The sequence below is a fragment of the Pollachius pollachius genome (genome assembly GCF_949987615.1).
Source record: "Pollachius pollachius genome assembly, chromosome: 3".
NCBI lineage: Eukaryota > Metazoa > Chordata > Actinopteri > Gadiformes > Gadidae > Pollachius > Pollachius pollachius.
This window is the reverse complement of record NC_136936.1, coordinates 47,435,360-47,450,654: the sequence shown is the minus strand read 5'-3', so window position 1 is coordinate 47,450,654 and position 15,295 is coordinate 47,435,360. Positions and strand designations below refer to the sequence as shown.

Sequence of the window (15,295 nt, the reverse complement as noted above, 5' to 3'; positions counted from 1 at the left end):
GTAAGATTTCACTGCAGCTGACAGGGGTTACATCTCTGATGGATGGCTGAGAAAGACAGTGCTATATTTGTGTCTTTAACAACGTCACTATTTAGGAAATGCAATGCAAATTCAAATGTCTATATTTTTTATTTAATCCATTATTAGAGAATATTTGAAGCTTTCAAATGAGGAGGGAAATATAGGATTATAGGATTGATTGACTCAGTCTTAGTGGAATCTGGACAATTAATACACCACTGCTTTAAAAGTCAAAATGCATTTAGAAATGAGAATTCCCATTCGACTTAAAAGGTTGCAGGTCTGAGAGCGACCATACAAACCACCCACACGCCTCCCCCCTCCTCAGGGTCCACCCCCCCACTACCACAGAGACCACATGACACCCCCCCCCCCCCCCCCCCCCCCCCTCCACTGAGGGCCCCACCAGCTTCCTCCGGCCCCCGCTAGCTCACTCACACATTTAATTTGCACCCTTCTGTGTGGAGCCTTTGTTGAATTTCTAATTATTTGTGAGTCCAGATTTCCAATTCTCAAACCCTTTGTACTTGCACGCACACACACACAACCACACACACACACACACACACACACACACACACACACACACACACACACACACACACACACACACACACACACAGTGACTGAACCACAGTGGGACACACAGTCAAGACTATGCACCACTGTTTTAAGCAGAGTCGTGACTTGCGTACTAATCCAGACCGCACACAGCATAAACAATGTAATCTATATATTCAAGAAACACAACACAGTGTAAATCAAGTCTTTTGAATTTCCCACAAAGCCCAGTCTCACTCCAAAATGTCTTTGTTAACACAAATTGGACTACCTAGGCCAACAATGCAGGGTTGTCTTCATGATTAACTTTGTCATTGTAATTTTATATTGGGTGAAATATGCAATGCATGAATGCATGGAGGTACGAGTGTATGCATACAATCACTCAACCGCGTGCACACACACACACACACTCACACACACACACACACACACACACACACACACACACACACACACACACACAGGAGAAGGTGCTAGGTTTGAACCAGCGGGCTCCATTAAGTGGTCCACAGTAGCTCAGGGCTCCTATGGCTGGGGTCTGTAGATGAGGGGCCCAGGAACCTCCCAGAAGGGAAAGGGCCATTAAATATACATACAACAGCACTGAGGAGTGGATGAAAAATGCATTTACCGTGGTGAATCTCAGAGCTCCTCATGCATATTTCAAAGATTCCAAGGCCGTATTTTCTCCCTCTTTCTGTTTGTCTGTATGTGGCTGTACATATATGTGTGTGTGTATGTTTAGGGTCTGTTTGGGTTTCTGTGTATGTTTGTGCGTCGATTATGCGTCCATCTGCACATTATTATTACATTTTGTTGTTGGGTCCATGCCCTTACATCTAATATATCATGAACCCCCTGCTGGCATATGAAATCCTTACAGGTCCACATGTTTATGCTGATTTTGTTTTCCCATGCAAATATGGGATGGAGAAAAGTGGCCAATCTCACACAAGATAAATTCCCACAATAAAATTGTCTGCTGTTGACGCCACATTGATGATGTATATACTGCATAATTGGAAGCATGAAGTGTCGTATGGAAGCCAGTGTTCCACTAAGGTCTCTCTCTCTCTCTCTCTCTCTCTCTCTCTCTCTCTCTCTCTCTCTCTCTCTCTCTCTCTCTCTCTCTCTCTCTCTCTCTCTCTCTCTCTCTCTCTCTCTCTCTCTCTCTCTCTCTCTCTCAGTACTGAGCACGGCTAGACCCTGTAGTTCTATAAATAGACTGCAGCACCCTAGGGTGCACCAACACCGCTCCACAAGCCAAGCGAGTCTGTGGTGTTTAGACATTCCAGCTCTCCCTTATCTATTCCCCTATCCATCCATCTGTCCCCCCTTTATCCAGCGGCACATCCATCTGTCCGTCCATCCATACATCCATTCATCCTCCCATGGTCTAGCTGTCCATACATCATCGTCCCTTTATCTAGCAATATATCCATCCATCTACTGATCCATCTCTCTTCATCTGGCTAGAGATCTATCCATCTCCATTCATCTAGCTAGAGATCTATCCATCTCTCTTCATCTAGCTAGAGGTCTATCCATCTCTCTTCATCTAGCTAGAGGTCTATCCATCTCTCTTCATCTAGCTAGAGGTCTATCCATCTCTCTTCATCTAGCTAGAGATCTATCCATCTCTCTTCATCTAGCTAGAGGTCTATCCATCTGCCCATCCATCTCATCATATATCTTTCCATGATTCATCCATCGATACATAATGAATAAATACACTCACTCAATATAACTGTACTGAACTACTTTTTAACCATATATTCACATTGTTGTTTTGAGATGTCACATGCGTAGGAGGTATGACATACGACATGACATCCCCCCCTCCAAACGCACACAAACACACACAAAGGCACAAAAATATAAAAGGTGGAAGACAAAATAACCGTGATGTATGCATCATTTGAGTGAACCTCCCTGTCCCCATAGATGCACCCTCACACACCTTTCTGACGGGTGGGTCCCTGTTGGTCCCTCCTTCATGCCCTGCCAACAGCTTTGATATCCAGTACGAGCATCCCTGGCTTATGCCACCAATATCTTCACGCGTGCACGCATGTGCACAAGCATGGCACCCGTGTGCAGGCGTGAGCGTCGAGTGTGTGTTGATGTAGTATAGATATCGCCCAGCAGAAAGACAATGCAGCGCACAATGACGGTTGTTAAATACATTGCGCCTGTCGCAACGGGCACACACACGACTATCTACACTACCACACTCGGATACACACAACCTGTTGGCGTCCAGCCGAAAGAGATCACTCCTCGTGGCATGTTATTTATGGTCGTGCAATTTTATAGGGGACGGGGAGGAAAAAACCCTGCAATCGTGTGACCGGGATCACGTGACCCCCATAAATGAGACTCAAAGGTAGTACTGTGTCTCAGTCGCGTGAGTCCAGATGCTGCTGGGAGTTTGGGAGTGTTCAATGTATAAATCAAAGACAGAGAGAAAAGTAGTCGTGGAGATGAGAGCAAAATAAAGCGCAGTTTGAAGAGAGATATTTTGAGCGGTGCTCAAAAGTACCTTTGATGGTATTGATGTACTAGTGTGAGTAACTCAGACTGCACGGTACAGAGAGATCTATCTACTACGGAGGATAATCCTTTGTTCCGTTGTTTGGGGTTCGCTGAGACGGGGTGTTTGTTTGGGTCTGATCTTCAGGGAATCAAAAGGAAGTGCAACAAAACTGTGAAAAATTAGGATGGTCCCACCGGGTTAGAATGGTACAAGCCCTAACAAGACCAGAGCTGTGTTTTTCGATCTATTGACAATAATTCTCATTCTGAGCATTGATGCAGTGTTAAGCTTGTTAAAAAGCTGACATGCATCTGCTGCAAACCTGCCAAAGTGCACTTGAGCAACAAAAATAACGCTCAAGCCCTACTCATCCATTGGCTGTAATTGGGAGGTGTGTCAACAGCACCGATAGCATACTTCATTCTCCACTCAGTGTAGTGGGAAGAGGACCTTGGGGCAGAACGTACATGAAAGCCGCCACAGCCTTTTTGATGTTCCCACCTGTTGTTAGATGTGGGACTGCATAGCAGCACCGATGGAGATGGAGAGGCTTTAGTCATGACGAATGCTGCATATATATATACAGCGCCTTGCAAAAGTATTCACCCCCCTTGGCTTTTTACCTATTTTGTTACATGACAGCCTTTAGTTCAATATTTTTTTAATCTATATATACATAAAACTATTTTTTAGAAATAAAAAACTGAAATTTGGCATGTGCATATGTATTCACCCCCTTTGTTATGACGCCCATAAAAAGATCTGGTGCAACCAATTACCTTCAGAAGTCACATAATTAGTGAAATGATGTCTACCTGTGTGCAATCTAAGTGTCACATGATCTGTCAGTACATATACACACATTTTTTGAAAGGCCCCAGAGGCTGCAACACCTAAACAAGAGGCACCACTAACCAAACACTGCCATGAAGACCAAGGAACTCTCCAAACAAGTCAGGGACAATGTTGTTGAGAAGTACAAGTCAGGGTTAGGTTCTAAAAAAATATCCAAATCTTTGATGATCCCCAGGAGCACCATCAAATCTATCATAACCAAATGGAAAGAACATGGCACAACAGCAAACCTGCCAAGAGACGGCCGCCCACCAAAACTCACGGGCAGGGCAAGGAGGGCATTAATAAGAGAGGCAGCACAGAGACCTAAGGTAACCCTGGAGGAGCTGCAGAGTTCCACAGCAGAGACTGGAGTATCTGTACATAGGACGACAATAAGCCGTACGCTCCATAGAGTTGGGCTTTATGGCAGAGTGGCCAGAAGAAAGCCATTACTTTCAGCAATAAACAAAATGGCACGTTTTGAGTTTGCGAAAAGGCATGTGGGAGACTCCCAAAATGTATGGAGGAAGGTTCTCTGGTCTGATGAGACTAAAATTGAACTTTTTGGCCATCAAAGAAAACGCTATGTCTGGCGCAAACCCAACACATCGCATCACCCAAAGAACACCATCCCCACAGTGAAACATGGTGGTGGCAGCATCATGCTGTGGGGATGTTTTTCAGCAGCCGGGACTGGGAAACTGGTCAGAGTTGAGGGAAAGATGGATGGTGCTAAATACAGGGATGTTCTTGAGCAAAACCTATACCACTCTGTGCGTGATTTGAGGCTAGGACGGAGGTTCACCTTCCAGCAGGACAATGACCCCAAACACACTGCAAAAGCAACACTTCAGTGGTTTAAGGGGAAACATGTAAATGTGTTGGAATGGCCTAGTCAAAGCCCAGACCTCAATCCAATAGAAAATCTGTGGTCAGACTTAAAGATTGCTGTTCACAAGCGCAAACCATCCAACTTGAAGGAGCTGGAGCAGTTTTGCAAGGAGGAATGGGCAAAAATCCCAGTAAGATGTGGCAAGCTCATAGAGACTTATCCAAAGCGACTTGGAGCTGTGATCGCCGCAAAAGGTGGCTCTACAAAGTATTGACTTTAGGGGGGTGAATAGTTATGCACATTGACTTTTTCTGTCATTTTGTCCTATTTGTTGTTTGCTTCACAATAAAAAAAACAAAAACATCTTCATCTTCTTTAAATTAAATTAGCAAATCCTCAAATAATCCATGTTAATTCCAGGTTGTGAGGCAACAAAACACCAAAAATGCCAAGGGGGTGAATACTTTTGCAAGGCACTGTATATATATATAAATATATAGACACACACACACACACAAAAACACACAGTAGGTTCCAATTAGGCTCTAGACAGCAGAGGAGACATCGTGATGTGATTCACTTGAAAGCCTTTTTAGACGGCTGTTAATCAGTTGGTGTCCCGATTCTGTTCCCGGGTTCCCTGGGAGGGATGCGCTTATCATACTGATGACTAAAGGTCACCATGGGGTCACTTTAGAGCAGGGGTTTCAAACTCAACTTACCTGGGGGCCGCTGGAGTCAGAGTCTGGGTCAGGCTGGGCCACATCAAGTATTCCACAAAAAAAAGTAAAACAACTGACCCAATCTTGTTTTAAAAAAGTTAATGATCGGACTATAATGAGATCACGTTGGCTATGTAATCGCTGACAACAGGGGACATTTCATAGTGCTTGGTGGAAACCGGTATATTTTAGCGTTCTTTGGCTTTTGGTCGGGACTCAGGACACGCAACTCAAAATTGGGACTGTCCCGGCAAAACTGGGACATCTGGTCACCCTATCACAAGTGATAAAAAAGCGTGGCAAGTAACTCAGCAAAAATGTGCGTTTGACAACAACGCGCGGGCCACACTAACACTAAACTTTGATGTCAAGTAGGGGGCCACAAAATATCATCCCGCGGGCCTCAATTGGGCCGCGGGCCTCAATTGGCCCCCGGGCCGCGAGTTTGAGACCCCTGCTTTAAAGGCTGCCGCTGATGGACTTGAATGCTCATTTCATCTTGATCTCTAATTAACACTTAAATGCAGGGGTGTCTTACATGATTTACACACACACACACACACACACACACACACACACACACACACACACTTACTTACACATGTTTGCTTGTTTGGTACACACACATTATGCATCCACCAATACACAAGCAATAGGAAAATGCGTGTGTATTCAAATGCATGTGTGTGTGTCTGTTCGGATCAGACGTTTGTATATACATACGACCTTGTTTACTACTTTATAAATTACCTTGTGTGTGGCGTTATCATTGCGTGGTTGTTTGCAGTGGCCTCACACAATTAAGTGTGGTGTTAAGTCTGACAGAGCAACTCGAGTCTATATATGCATATATGCATGCAACAGTAAAGGGAATAGCGAACAAGATACAGAGAGGCTACACTTAGAATATGTCTATGCATGTAGACATATTTTAAGTGTAAAAAAAAAAAAAAAAAATAAAAAAGATGTATCTCAATAAGGCCCATTGCAGCTTAACAACCATACAATGCACAACTAGGGAACTCTATTGTTACGAGCGTGAATTCAGAGCATTTGTTACCAGATTATGTTTATGTTATGCGCCCAATATTTTCTGTCTGAGTGGGTGAAATGGCAGGAATGGAACATCATTAGGCATAACTGAGGCATGACAATAGGAAGTAGCATTAGAGGTGGGAGGAACAAGGCACCCGCAGCACTCAAGTCTTCGGTGCCTCACATGGAAGAGAACATGGGATTTGTTTCTCCATGCGTTTCCCCGCACGTGATTATTTATTGTTGTTGTTGTTGTCGATTGGACATCGCATGGGATGATGATATCGCTTCTGGACCGAGCTCTCCGCGGGGATCAGTGCTCCCACTGGCAGTAGAACTCATGCAGACTGTGAATGTGTACATTGTATCACTCCCTGGTAATGACAGCCAGTGGCTCATTCATTCCTGCAGCAAAATGTCATTTTAAACAAGAAACACACTCCAGCAAAGCAATGTTGACTCTTAACCGAAACCAAAACCGAAACAGTAAACCTTAAGGCTCATTTGCTTTCAGCGTGTCAGGAGCTGTTTCCCACCAGGCCGCCTGTATTTAAAGACCGACGACGGAAGCAGGGCCATATGTTGGAAGGGATTCACCAGTGGGAGAGTGCCAGAGTCACACTTGGCGCCGCGCTGCTCCAATGTGTGTGTTACCGTCCTACACTTGTGTCTGCTCTCTGAAGGGGTTAACGCCGGAGCAGATAATTCACTTGTCCTTTGCTTGATTTCACAGCATCTTCTCCCTTCTCTCAGTGATCCTGAGCTCTGGATAGACCATCATCCCCTGGCTAATGGCGGCACGGCTACGACCCCGACAATTGAGTCACCGTTTCACCGCTCCGAGGAGGCGAGCGAGCAGAGAGTAGCAAACTTTGCGCCTTGAGTGTTGAGCCACATCAAGGTATAAGCGGTAATGTCATCATCTCTACAAAGAGGCCAGCCATTATCGGCTACCCACGGGCGACCGTGAGATGCCTGCAGATAAAAGGCAAGGAGAGCCACGGACTCGAGGCGGAGGGAAGAAGCACTCTCTATCATCCCCCAACTTTGATCTTCAAGCGCTCTCAAACTTGGGAAAAAAGAAAGCTCTTCAGAGCGTCTCAATGAAAGAGAGTGAGTCGCTAAGACACCGCAGAGGGTATCGCCTGTCGGAGTTCAGATGAAGAAACTCAAAAGGATTACCAAAGATTAAAAACTTGCCGCACAGGAGGAGTCCTTGAAACAATAGCGAGATTCAATTTGGTTCTACTAAGACTAGACATGATCCTTTAGGACTCATTTGACCAACGGAGGCCTTTAAAACTCATTACCAGGCTCAAAACACTCAGCGATTTATAGTCTATGCACAAACCGAAAAAAACGAGAGAGCAATACAGATATCCCCACGTGCTACATGTAAACCAATCACTTCATTGCTACAGGAATGCCTTAAATACCAGCACACGGTATATGTGCAGACGGATCCGTTAATACTGCAAACACGACTCTGCACTCAGCCTGAGTAGCTGTGGGACCCGTGGGGTGGGGGTGCAGAGGGACAGAGGGGCCCGGGACTGGGCAGAGTTACCACAGGATGTGGATTTCCCTGCCATGCACTTGAGTGGGGGAAGCGTTAGGGGTGAGGAGTTCACACCCTGAACCAATGGGAGGCCGTACCATCTGGCCAGCGTGTACAGCCACAGTGAGCACCACAGCATGACCTTACACATGAGCTCTAAATATCCTAATGGCCACCGCCTTGCGTACATTCACCCCGTAGGTGGCGCCGCTGTGCAGGAGAGCATCAGGGGCAGATGATCGGGACATATTCCTCGTAAAGTATTGGCACATATATGTCTGGAAATGTCTGTATTTTAGCATGCAAACATTTTGCTATGTGACGTTTGGTCGTTTATCTTCCTGTATATCCCACACGGTGGTAACTTAATCATCTCTCTTTCCTGCGCATGTGTTCTCTGCTGCGCCTGTTTCCACAGAGAGGCTTTTCGTTAGTCATCTCTTCCCTCCGTGAAACACAATGAGACCATCAGACACAATCACATTCTTTCCCGTGGGCCAGCTGGGTTCCGGCTGCCTTCCTCCGCAACCCCCTTAAAAAGGAGCGAGGGACCTTGAACTCATACCTGCAGTAATGAAACGCATCCCTCCAGGTTGTAAAGAAAGCCCTGCAGAAGGATGGATGGCAATATTCTGAGCGCAAATCTAGATGTCTTGGCCCTCATTAGTAGTGCCAAGTAAAAGAGAGATGGATGGATGTGTTGCACTGGTGAAAGGAAGAATGAATGAACTGGTGAATGAATGGTATATGTCAGTCGCATAAATCTCCCGCTGTCTCTGAAAAATGTCTGGGCACAAATCTAGATGTCTTGGCCCTCATTAGTGGTTCAAATAAAAGGGATAGATGGAGGTGAATAAATGAATCAACAAACAGGTGAATGAATGGTACACGTTGTTCACTTCCTCTGAGATCTACCTCCTCCCTCCCCCCTGCCATCCCTACAAAGTTCCCATCCTTCAGCAGGAGAGACGCCTTCCCCTCTAATCCATTTCATCCTCCTGTAAGCTTCCCCTATTATATCTCCCGCAACACCTAGGGAGAGGAGAAGAATGCCTGGATATACTTCATCCGATCCCCTTTCCCTCCTTTCCATCTTCGACAGAGGAAGGGTCATGTGCCTGTGCTTGCTACAGGAGAGACAGCCAGGATTCTGACACTTCCCACACACTCACAAACTACCACAGCTGTTATTCAGCGCTTTAATGATGCCATCTATCGTTAAAAACTAAATCGCCTGTGTAAAATAAGACCATACCTTGTGGCTTTATAAGAGAATGGAAGTGAAAGGGTTACTTTTACATGCAGAAAGCAAGTCTTTAGTCCGGAAGATGGCGAGTGAGGCAACACTGATGTGAAGTCTATGACAATCTATAGGAGTCCACGATCGATGTTGCTGTAATGAATAGCCAGTACTTCTTAGCTCGACCTTGTTCAATTATCTGCTCGCTGTCATCACCATCAGAGCAGAAAGGATATGGAAGGGAGACAGAGGCCCGACATGGCCTGGTTAGAAAAATGCAGATTTATTTACATTGATTGTTGTTGCTATTTTTTTGTGCCATGTGTTTACTTGCTGAGAACCAATTGCTATGACAGCAAACCAATCGAAACCAATGCTAATCTACCATGCAGCGTGACAGCGGTACATAGCTTTAACATAACCCCACTATGAACACACACAGGGACATCGCACACCCTTCTCATTATAGACGCACACAGACACGCACACCATTATGAACACATATACACACACACACACACACACACACACAAACACACGCACACAAACCCCATTATGAACACACACACACACAAACACAAACCCCTTATGAACACACACACACACAAACACTCACCCACCATTATGAACACAGACACAAACACCCATCATTATGAACACACACTGACACAAATACAGCAACACCATTATGAACACACGCCCACCATAATGAACACACACAGACACACACACCCCATTATGAACACAAAAATCACACGCCCACCATAATGAACACACACACACACACACACACACACACACACACACACACACACACACACACACACACACACACACAGACCATTATTTCCCTCTCATGTAAAACTAACATGCCTTTCTCACTTCAATAATGTGTCTCCACACACAAAAAAAAAAACGTTGGATCCATCCTCTTAATCAATTATTCAGAGGGAAAAAATCAACTCCCTTCCAGGCAAAGAATTATCACTGCAGTCAGGTCTAAATACACCAGCAGGGCTGCAATGGGCGCGGAGGTGGCTATAAATAGAGCCCCACGATGAATGATCAGCGGCCCGATAACACTGCAGGGTCGCTCCGAGGGGCTTGCTGGCTTTTTGTCTAAAGAAGCTTGGGTTGGGAAGAACCGCCGGTTAATAAAATCGACACCTCCATTAACTCCCTTTGAATCTCCCATTTTCTATCGCGGGGAAACTCTTTCCCTTACTTCAAATCGTCCCGTATCCTACGCACAGACCGGCTGGGAGTTGGGGGGGGGTCGACATGGCCAGCCCATAACGGCTGGCTTGCTGGTTCTTACATGGTGACTGGGTGTGCAGAACAGTCACGTTACAGGAGAGCAAGAAGCTGTGCACACATGGCCGTGGAGCCGTAGCTTTATGGAGGAAATAGAACAATAGGAAAACAACGGGACAGAATAATCACGACCGTTGCTTTACGACTGAAAGCCTGTCCAGGCTCTTTTCGGTTATTGGCTTCAAGTTTGTCGTTAGTGGGAATGAGTTACCGATGTTTTGGAGTTCACTCACCCACTAACTCATGGCTTTTAGGAACACCTACTTTAGGCTCACATCTGGATCAACCATTAACACATTATATTAATGTCAATGTTGTTACAAAAGGAAAAACGATGCAGGGCAAGAAGCGGGAGGGAGAGATGACGGATCTAGGCTCCGACTCTTGGTCCACATTGCAGCTCCTGAGGAGAGAGAGACCGTGGCCCGTCTCTCCATCACAGATCACACTGGTTACTCACCTTACATAGCTGAAAGTTTTCCGAGACCAGCGTCTCCTGGACATCGATCTCCCTGGGAGTGGACGCGGTGGGGGTCCCAGCCGCACTGCCGTAGGACGGGGAGCCCAGAGTCCCTCCGGGGGAGGACGTGGTCAGGCCGTCCAGGACCTTACGGAACTTCTTCATGGTCTCCGCGTGTTACGACCAACACTAGCCTCAGATGTGCGTGGTGTGTGTTCTGCGGTCGTCTGATTACCGTTGGTGATCGGTAATCCCCCCGCCCCCTCCACACTTACACACCGATTGTCGAAGACTAGCCAACTCGCTGTCGGTAAGGTTGTCTGCACGGGGGTCGAGAGGGTTCCTGTAGCAGCTTCGAGAAGTCTCTCCGTCGCTTGCTTAAGTCAAATGTGAAAAGTCATAAAGGGTCTTCATCTTTCTCTTGGGCTCGTTTGTTAATAAACAAAAAAAAGTAGGCAAAGGAATCGCGATCTACTCGGACGACCAGCCTCGAACTACCAACCAGCAGACTGAAGCAGTATTCTACACTGAATAAACGAGCCGATCACAACACGCACCGCTGCTCCGTGGAACCGCTCAACTTCATGGCTCTGGTGCGCCTCTGGATCCACCCCACCTCACGCACGCACGCACACCCGCCGGAAACCTCTACGGGTCCACCACACTCACAGCCCACCAATAGTTGTTTTTTAACGAAACCAAACAGTAGAGTTAGCCCGTCCCACGTCCGGAACTTGGAACAAATCCTACAGGCAGCGGAGGAGCGATGAAGTGATGAGCCGCCGCAACCCGGCAGAGAGGCGGAGGAGAAGACGAGGAGGTGGCGGGGGAAGGACGCGGACCAGACGATGCAGGGGGACGCGGTGTGACTCCACGGAGTCGGGATCACCCATCGATGCGCACAGCGACACCACTGGCACTGGAACTCAACCAAAATGTGTCCTTAGTAAAAGGGGATGTGGCATCTGAAAGTAGGCGCAAGCCCTCCTCTCTCTATCTCTCTATCTCTCTCTCTTTCTCTCTCTCTGTGCCGCTTCGCTGCAGTGGAGAGCGACTGGCGCGGCGCGTGGTGCTGAGACGCTCCCGCCTCGTCTCTCCCCCGCCCTTCCTCGGCAGTGATTGGCTGAGGGCTATACATCAAAGAATACTGAATGAAGCATATGAATTAAACCAACAAAAAAAAAACATCAACAGTGAGGGCTACAGTGACTCCGTCCGCTCTGCTGCTGGAGGTTTCTGGCTTTCCACATCACGAATCACTCAATGCCTAAACGAAGAGTGACACTCTAATATGCTTTTCAGTTTTATGTGGCCTTAATATAAACTAAAATGTGAACCGTGTCTATCGCTTTTAATCACAAGCGTTGTTTGTGTCGACGGACGGGATAGAATGCAGAACATTCACACCTTACGCGCAATAAAAATAGCGCGCTTTCGAAGAAGCCCGCCTATTGTACAACGAGGCAGCGGACTTGCATAAGCGCTTACATCACCGGCTCCTCTGGCCCTGGGCGGCTCTCCGTCAGGAGGCGGCGTGCAGGCCTGGCTAGTCTCCATCAGGGAATGGTTCTTTTCACTCCCGCTCTTAAAAGGATGACAATGACAATATTTACATCTATTCACTTCTGCAAGGCCACCGCTCCCACGTGAACCTGTTGGGCGTGTGTACGCATGGAAGTCATTCCTCAGGCCATTGACGTTCAAGGCCCTTGCATTTTTTTTTCTTCTTTCTTTCTTCTTAAGTGAAAGTGGGTGGAGTCCCTTGGAAATGAAGAAAATAATAGAAAAAGAAAAGGCCCGTTGAGGCAGTTTGGCCTAAAATGTATTAAATTGAACCTATCTTTCCGCTGAGAGAGCCTCTGATTCGATTCTCAAATCCCATTTCAAAACTCTATGCTGTTTTGTTCATACTCAAGGCTGCAGTGAGAAGCCTTCCGTTTAAACGGATCAATGGAGGAGGGCCGTATGCCCTACATGTGCTTTGGTTGTGTAAGGGTGTGTTACAAACAGGAAGTGATGTCATACAAATACACCCACCTGTATTGACATATTGGTGTTTGGACGGTCTGATGTTGGTGCTGTAGTCAATCCTCGCCACACTGACAGAACACAACTCCACAACAGAACACAACTCCACAACATCACTCATCTGTACCTTTTACCAAACCATTCATAAATATTCATTTGGAGCACATTGCTAATAAGACAGTAGAAATTATTTATATTGCAGGTTATTGGTTGTTATAACTTATACACGGCAATTGCCCATCTTTTGGAAAGGTTGCCCACCACAACAACAAGGGTGAATCCAGAAGTATTACAATATCTCTGCTTTGACCGCTGTGGTCTGGCTTTTTCATCCCACCCACCCTGTAAATCTCCACGTTTACACACACACGCACGTCCCTTGTGTGACCGGCGTTGTGCACGAGTGCCTGATTTCCCTTCGTGAAGCTCCCGTACGTGGGTGGAGATAGATTTCTCCAGGAGTGGGTATAAGGTGGAACAAACCACTCTAGTTAAAAGGCACTGGGGACCAACCAATCAGAGAGAAGCCACCCAGATATAAAGTGCGGGAGTGGCGGCTCATAGGCCGTGTCACTCCAATGGCCCCCCGACCCCTCCTCAGGGGTCTTCCTCCATCAGACGTTATGGCCTGTCCGTCCCGCGGTTTACCACCACGATGTCCCTATTTCACCAGCGGTCGTATAGTGCTGATATGGAGATGGAGATCGCATGACTGGTGTGTGTGTGTGTGTTTGGGTGTGCATGAGTGTGTGTGTGTTTATGAGCGTCTGTGCTCGTGTTTGGGTGTGCATGACCATGTGTGTGTTTTTGGGTGTGCATGACTGTGTGTGTGAATGACCATGTGTTTGACTGTGTGTGCATGACCGCATGTGTGTGTGTGTGTGTGTGTGTGTGTATGTGTGTGTGTGTGTGTGTGTGTGTGTTTGACTGTGTGTTTGGGTGTGCATGACCGTGTTTGGGTGTGCATTACCGAATGGCCTTGTGTGTGTTTGGTTGTGCATGACCGTGAGCTAGTGTGTGTCTGCGTGCTCATGAGTGTGTGTGTTTGCGTGTGCATGCGTGTGCACGCGTTTTGTCAGGCTTCCTATTTCATATGTTATTTAAAAGAAACCTGCACTGTGTTCTAAAAGGATATGATAATTATGCTGCAGTGAATATTAAATACCGGAATACTCCAGGCTACAGAGTAGAAGAGACAATAGCCGGCTTCATAAAAAAATGAAATAATGCCAAAGGTTATTTTTTAAGCGTGTTTAACGAACACGCAGGCTACCGTTCTGTGCATCAGAAGTGGTTGCTGCTGAAATTCTGAATAGAATTATTCTAATGTAATGGTCACTTGAAAAGCGCCTCCATATTCCCTGCGTGCGCGCGTGCGTGTGTGTGTGTGTGTGTGTGTGTGTGCGTGTGTGTGTGCCTAAGCGTGTGTGTCTGTGTGTGTATATGTGTATGCGAATGCGTGTATGTCTGCATGTGTGTGCGCGGGCATGTGTGCGTATGTGTGCATATGTGTGCGTATGTGTGCGTATGTGTGCGTATGTGTGCGTATGTGTACATGCCCCCCCGCCACATCTTTTCCAGCAGTCCAGCAACAATTGGTGGCTAGGCGCCTGCAATCAGCCCTTCCCCTGAAGACCAACATGGCAATGAGCGGTTGACAGCGTTATGCAGAACATTCTCCGGCAGAAGGCTTGAACCCGGGCGGGCTGTTGGGGGGGGGGGGGGGGGGGGGGAGCAGATCGGAGAGCAGCAGACGCTCGGCCTGATCTTGGAGGCGGGGTGCGAAGGGGTTAATTCATTCTGAAGGACGGACGTGCCGACAGGGATGTCGGACTTATTGTTTGAAACCGCCTGAGAGAGGCATGGCGGCCGCGCGGTGATTAGAAAATACCACAGAGGGGAACACATGTGTCCCCCCTGCATGGGGGACATGGGGTACACACGCACACACACACACACACACACACACACACACACTCACTCACTTTTAAAATGTGTGTGTTTATTGTCCCCTGTGCGTCCTCCCCCCCCCTCAGTCCTCAGGAGCTGCAGTGTGGACGCACAGGGGACAATAAACAAACCCATTTTAAAAATCTATAAATAAGCAGTGAGACTGTGGCAAGGTGTTGGCACCGCTGCCTCCACACA

General features: G+C 47.0%; 1 protein-coding gene across 1 annotated transcript in view; it reads right to left on the bottom strand.

Annotated features, from left to right (window-relative positions):
- stxbp5l (syntaxin binding protein 5L) overlaps positions 1–11,284 on the bottom strand; it is a gene marked incomplete at both ends in the record, with an annotated part of 119,606 nt that extends 108,322 nt beyond the window's left edge. The window contains one exon of the mRNA XM_079733322.1: positions 11,120–11,284. Coding sequence (XP_079589448.1) covers positions 11,120–11,284 — 165 coding nt within the window. The remainder of the gene's footprint in view (positions 1–11,119) is intronic.
- Positions 11,285–15,295: the final 4,011 nt, after the last annotated feature.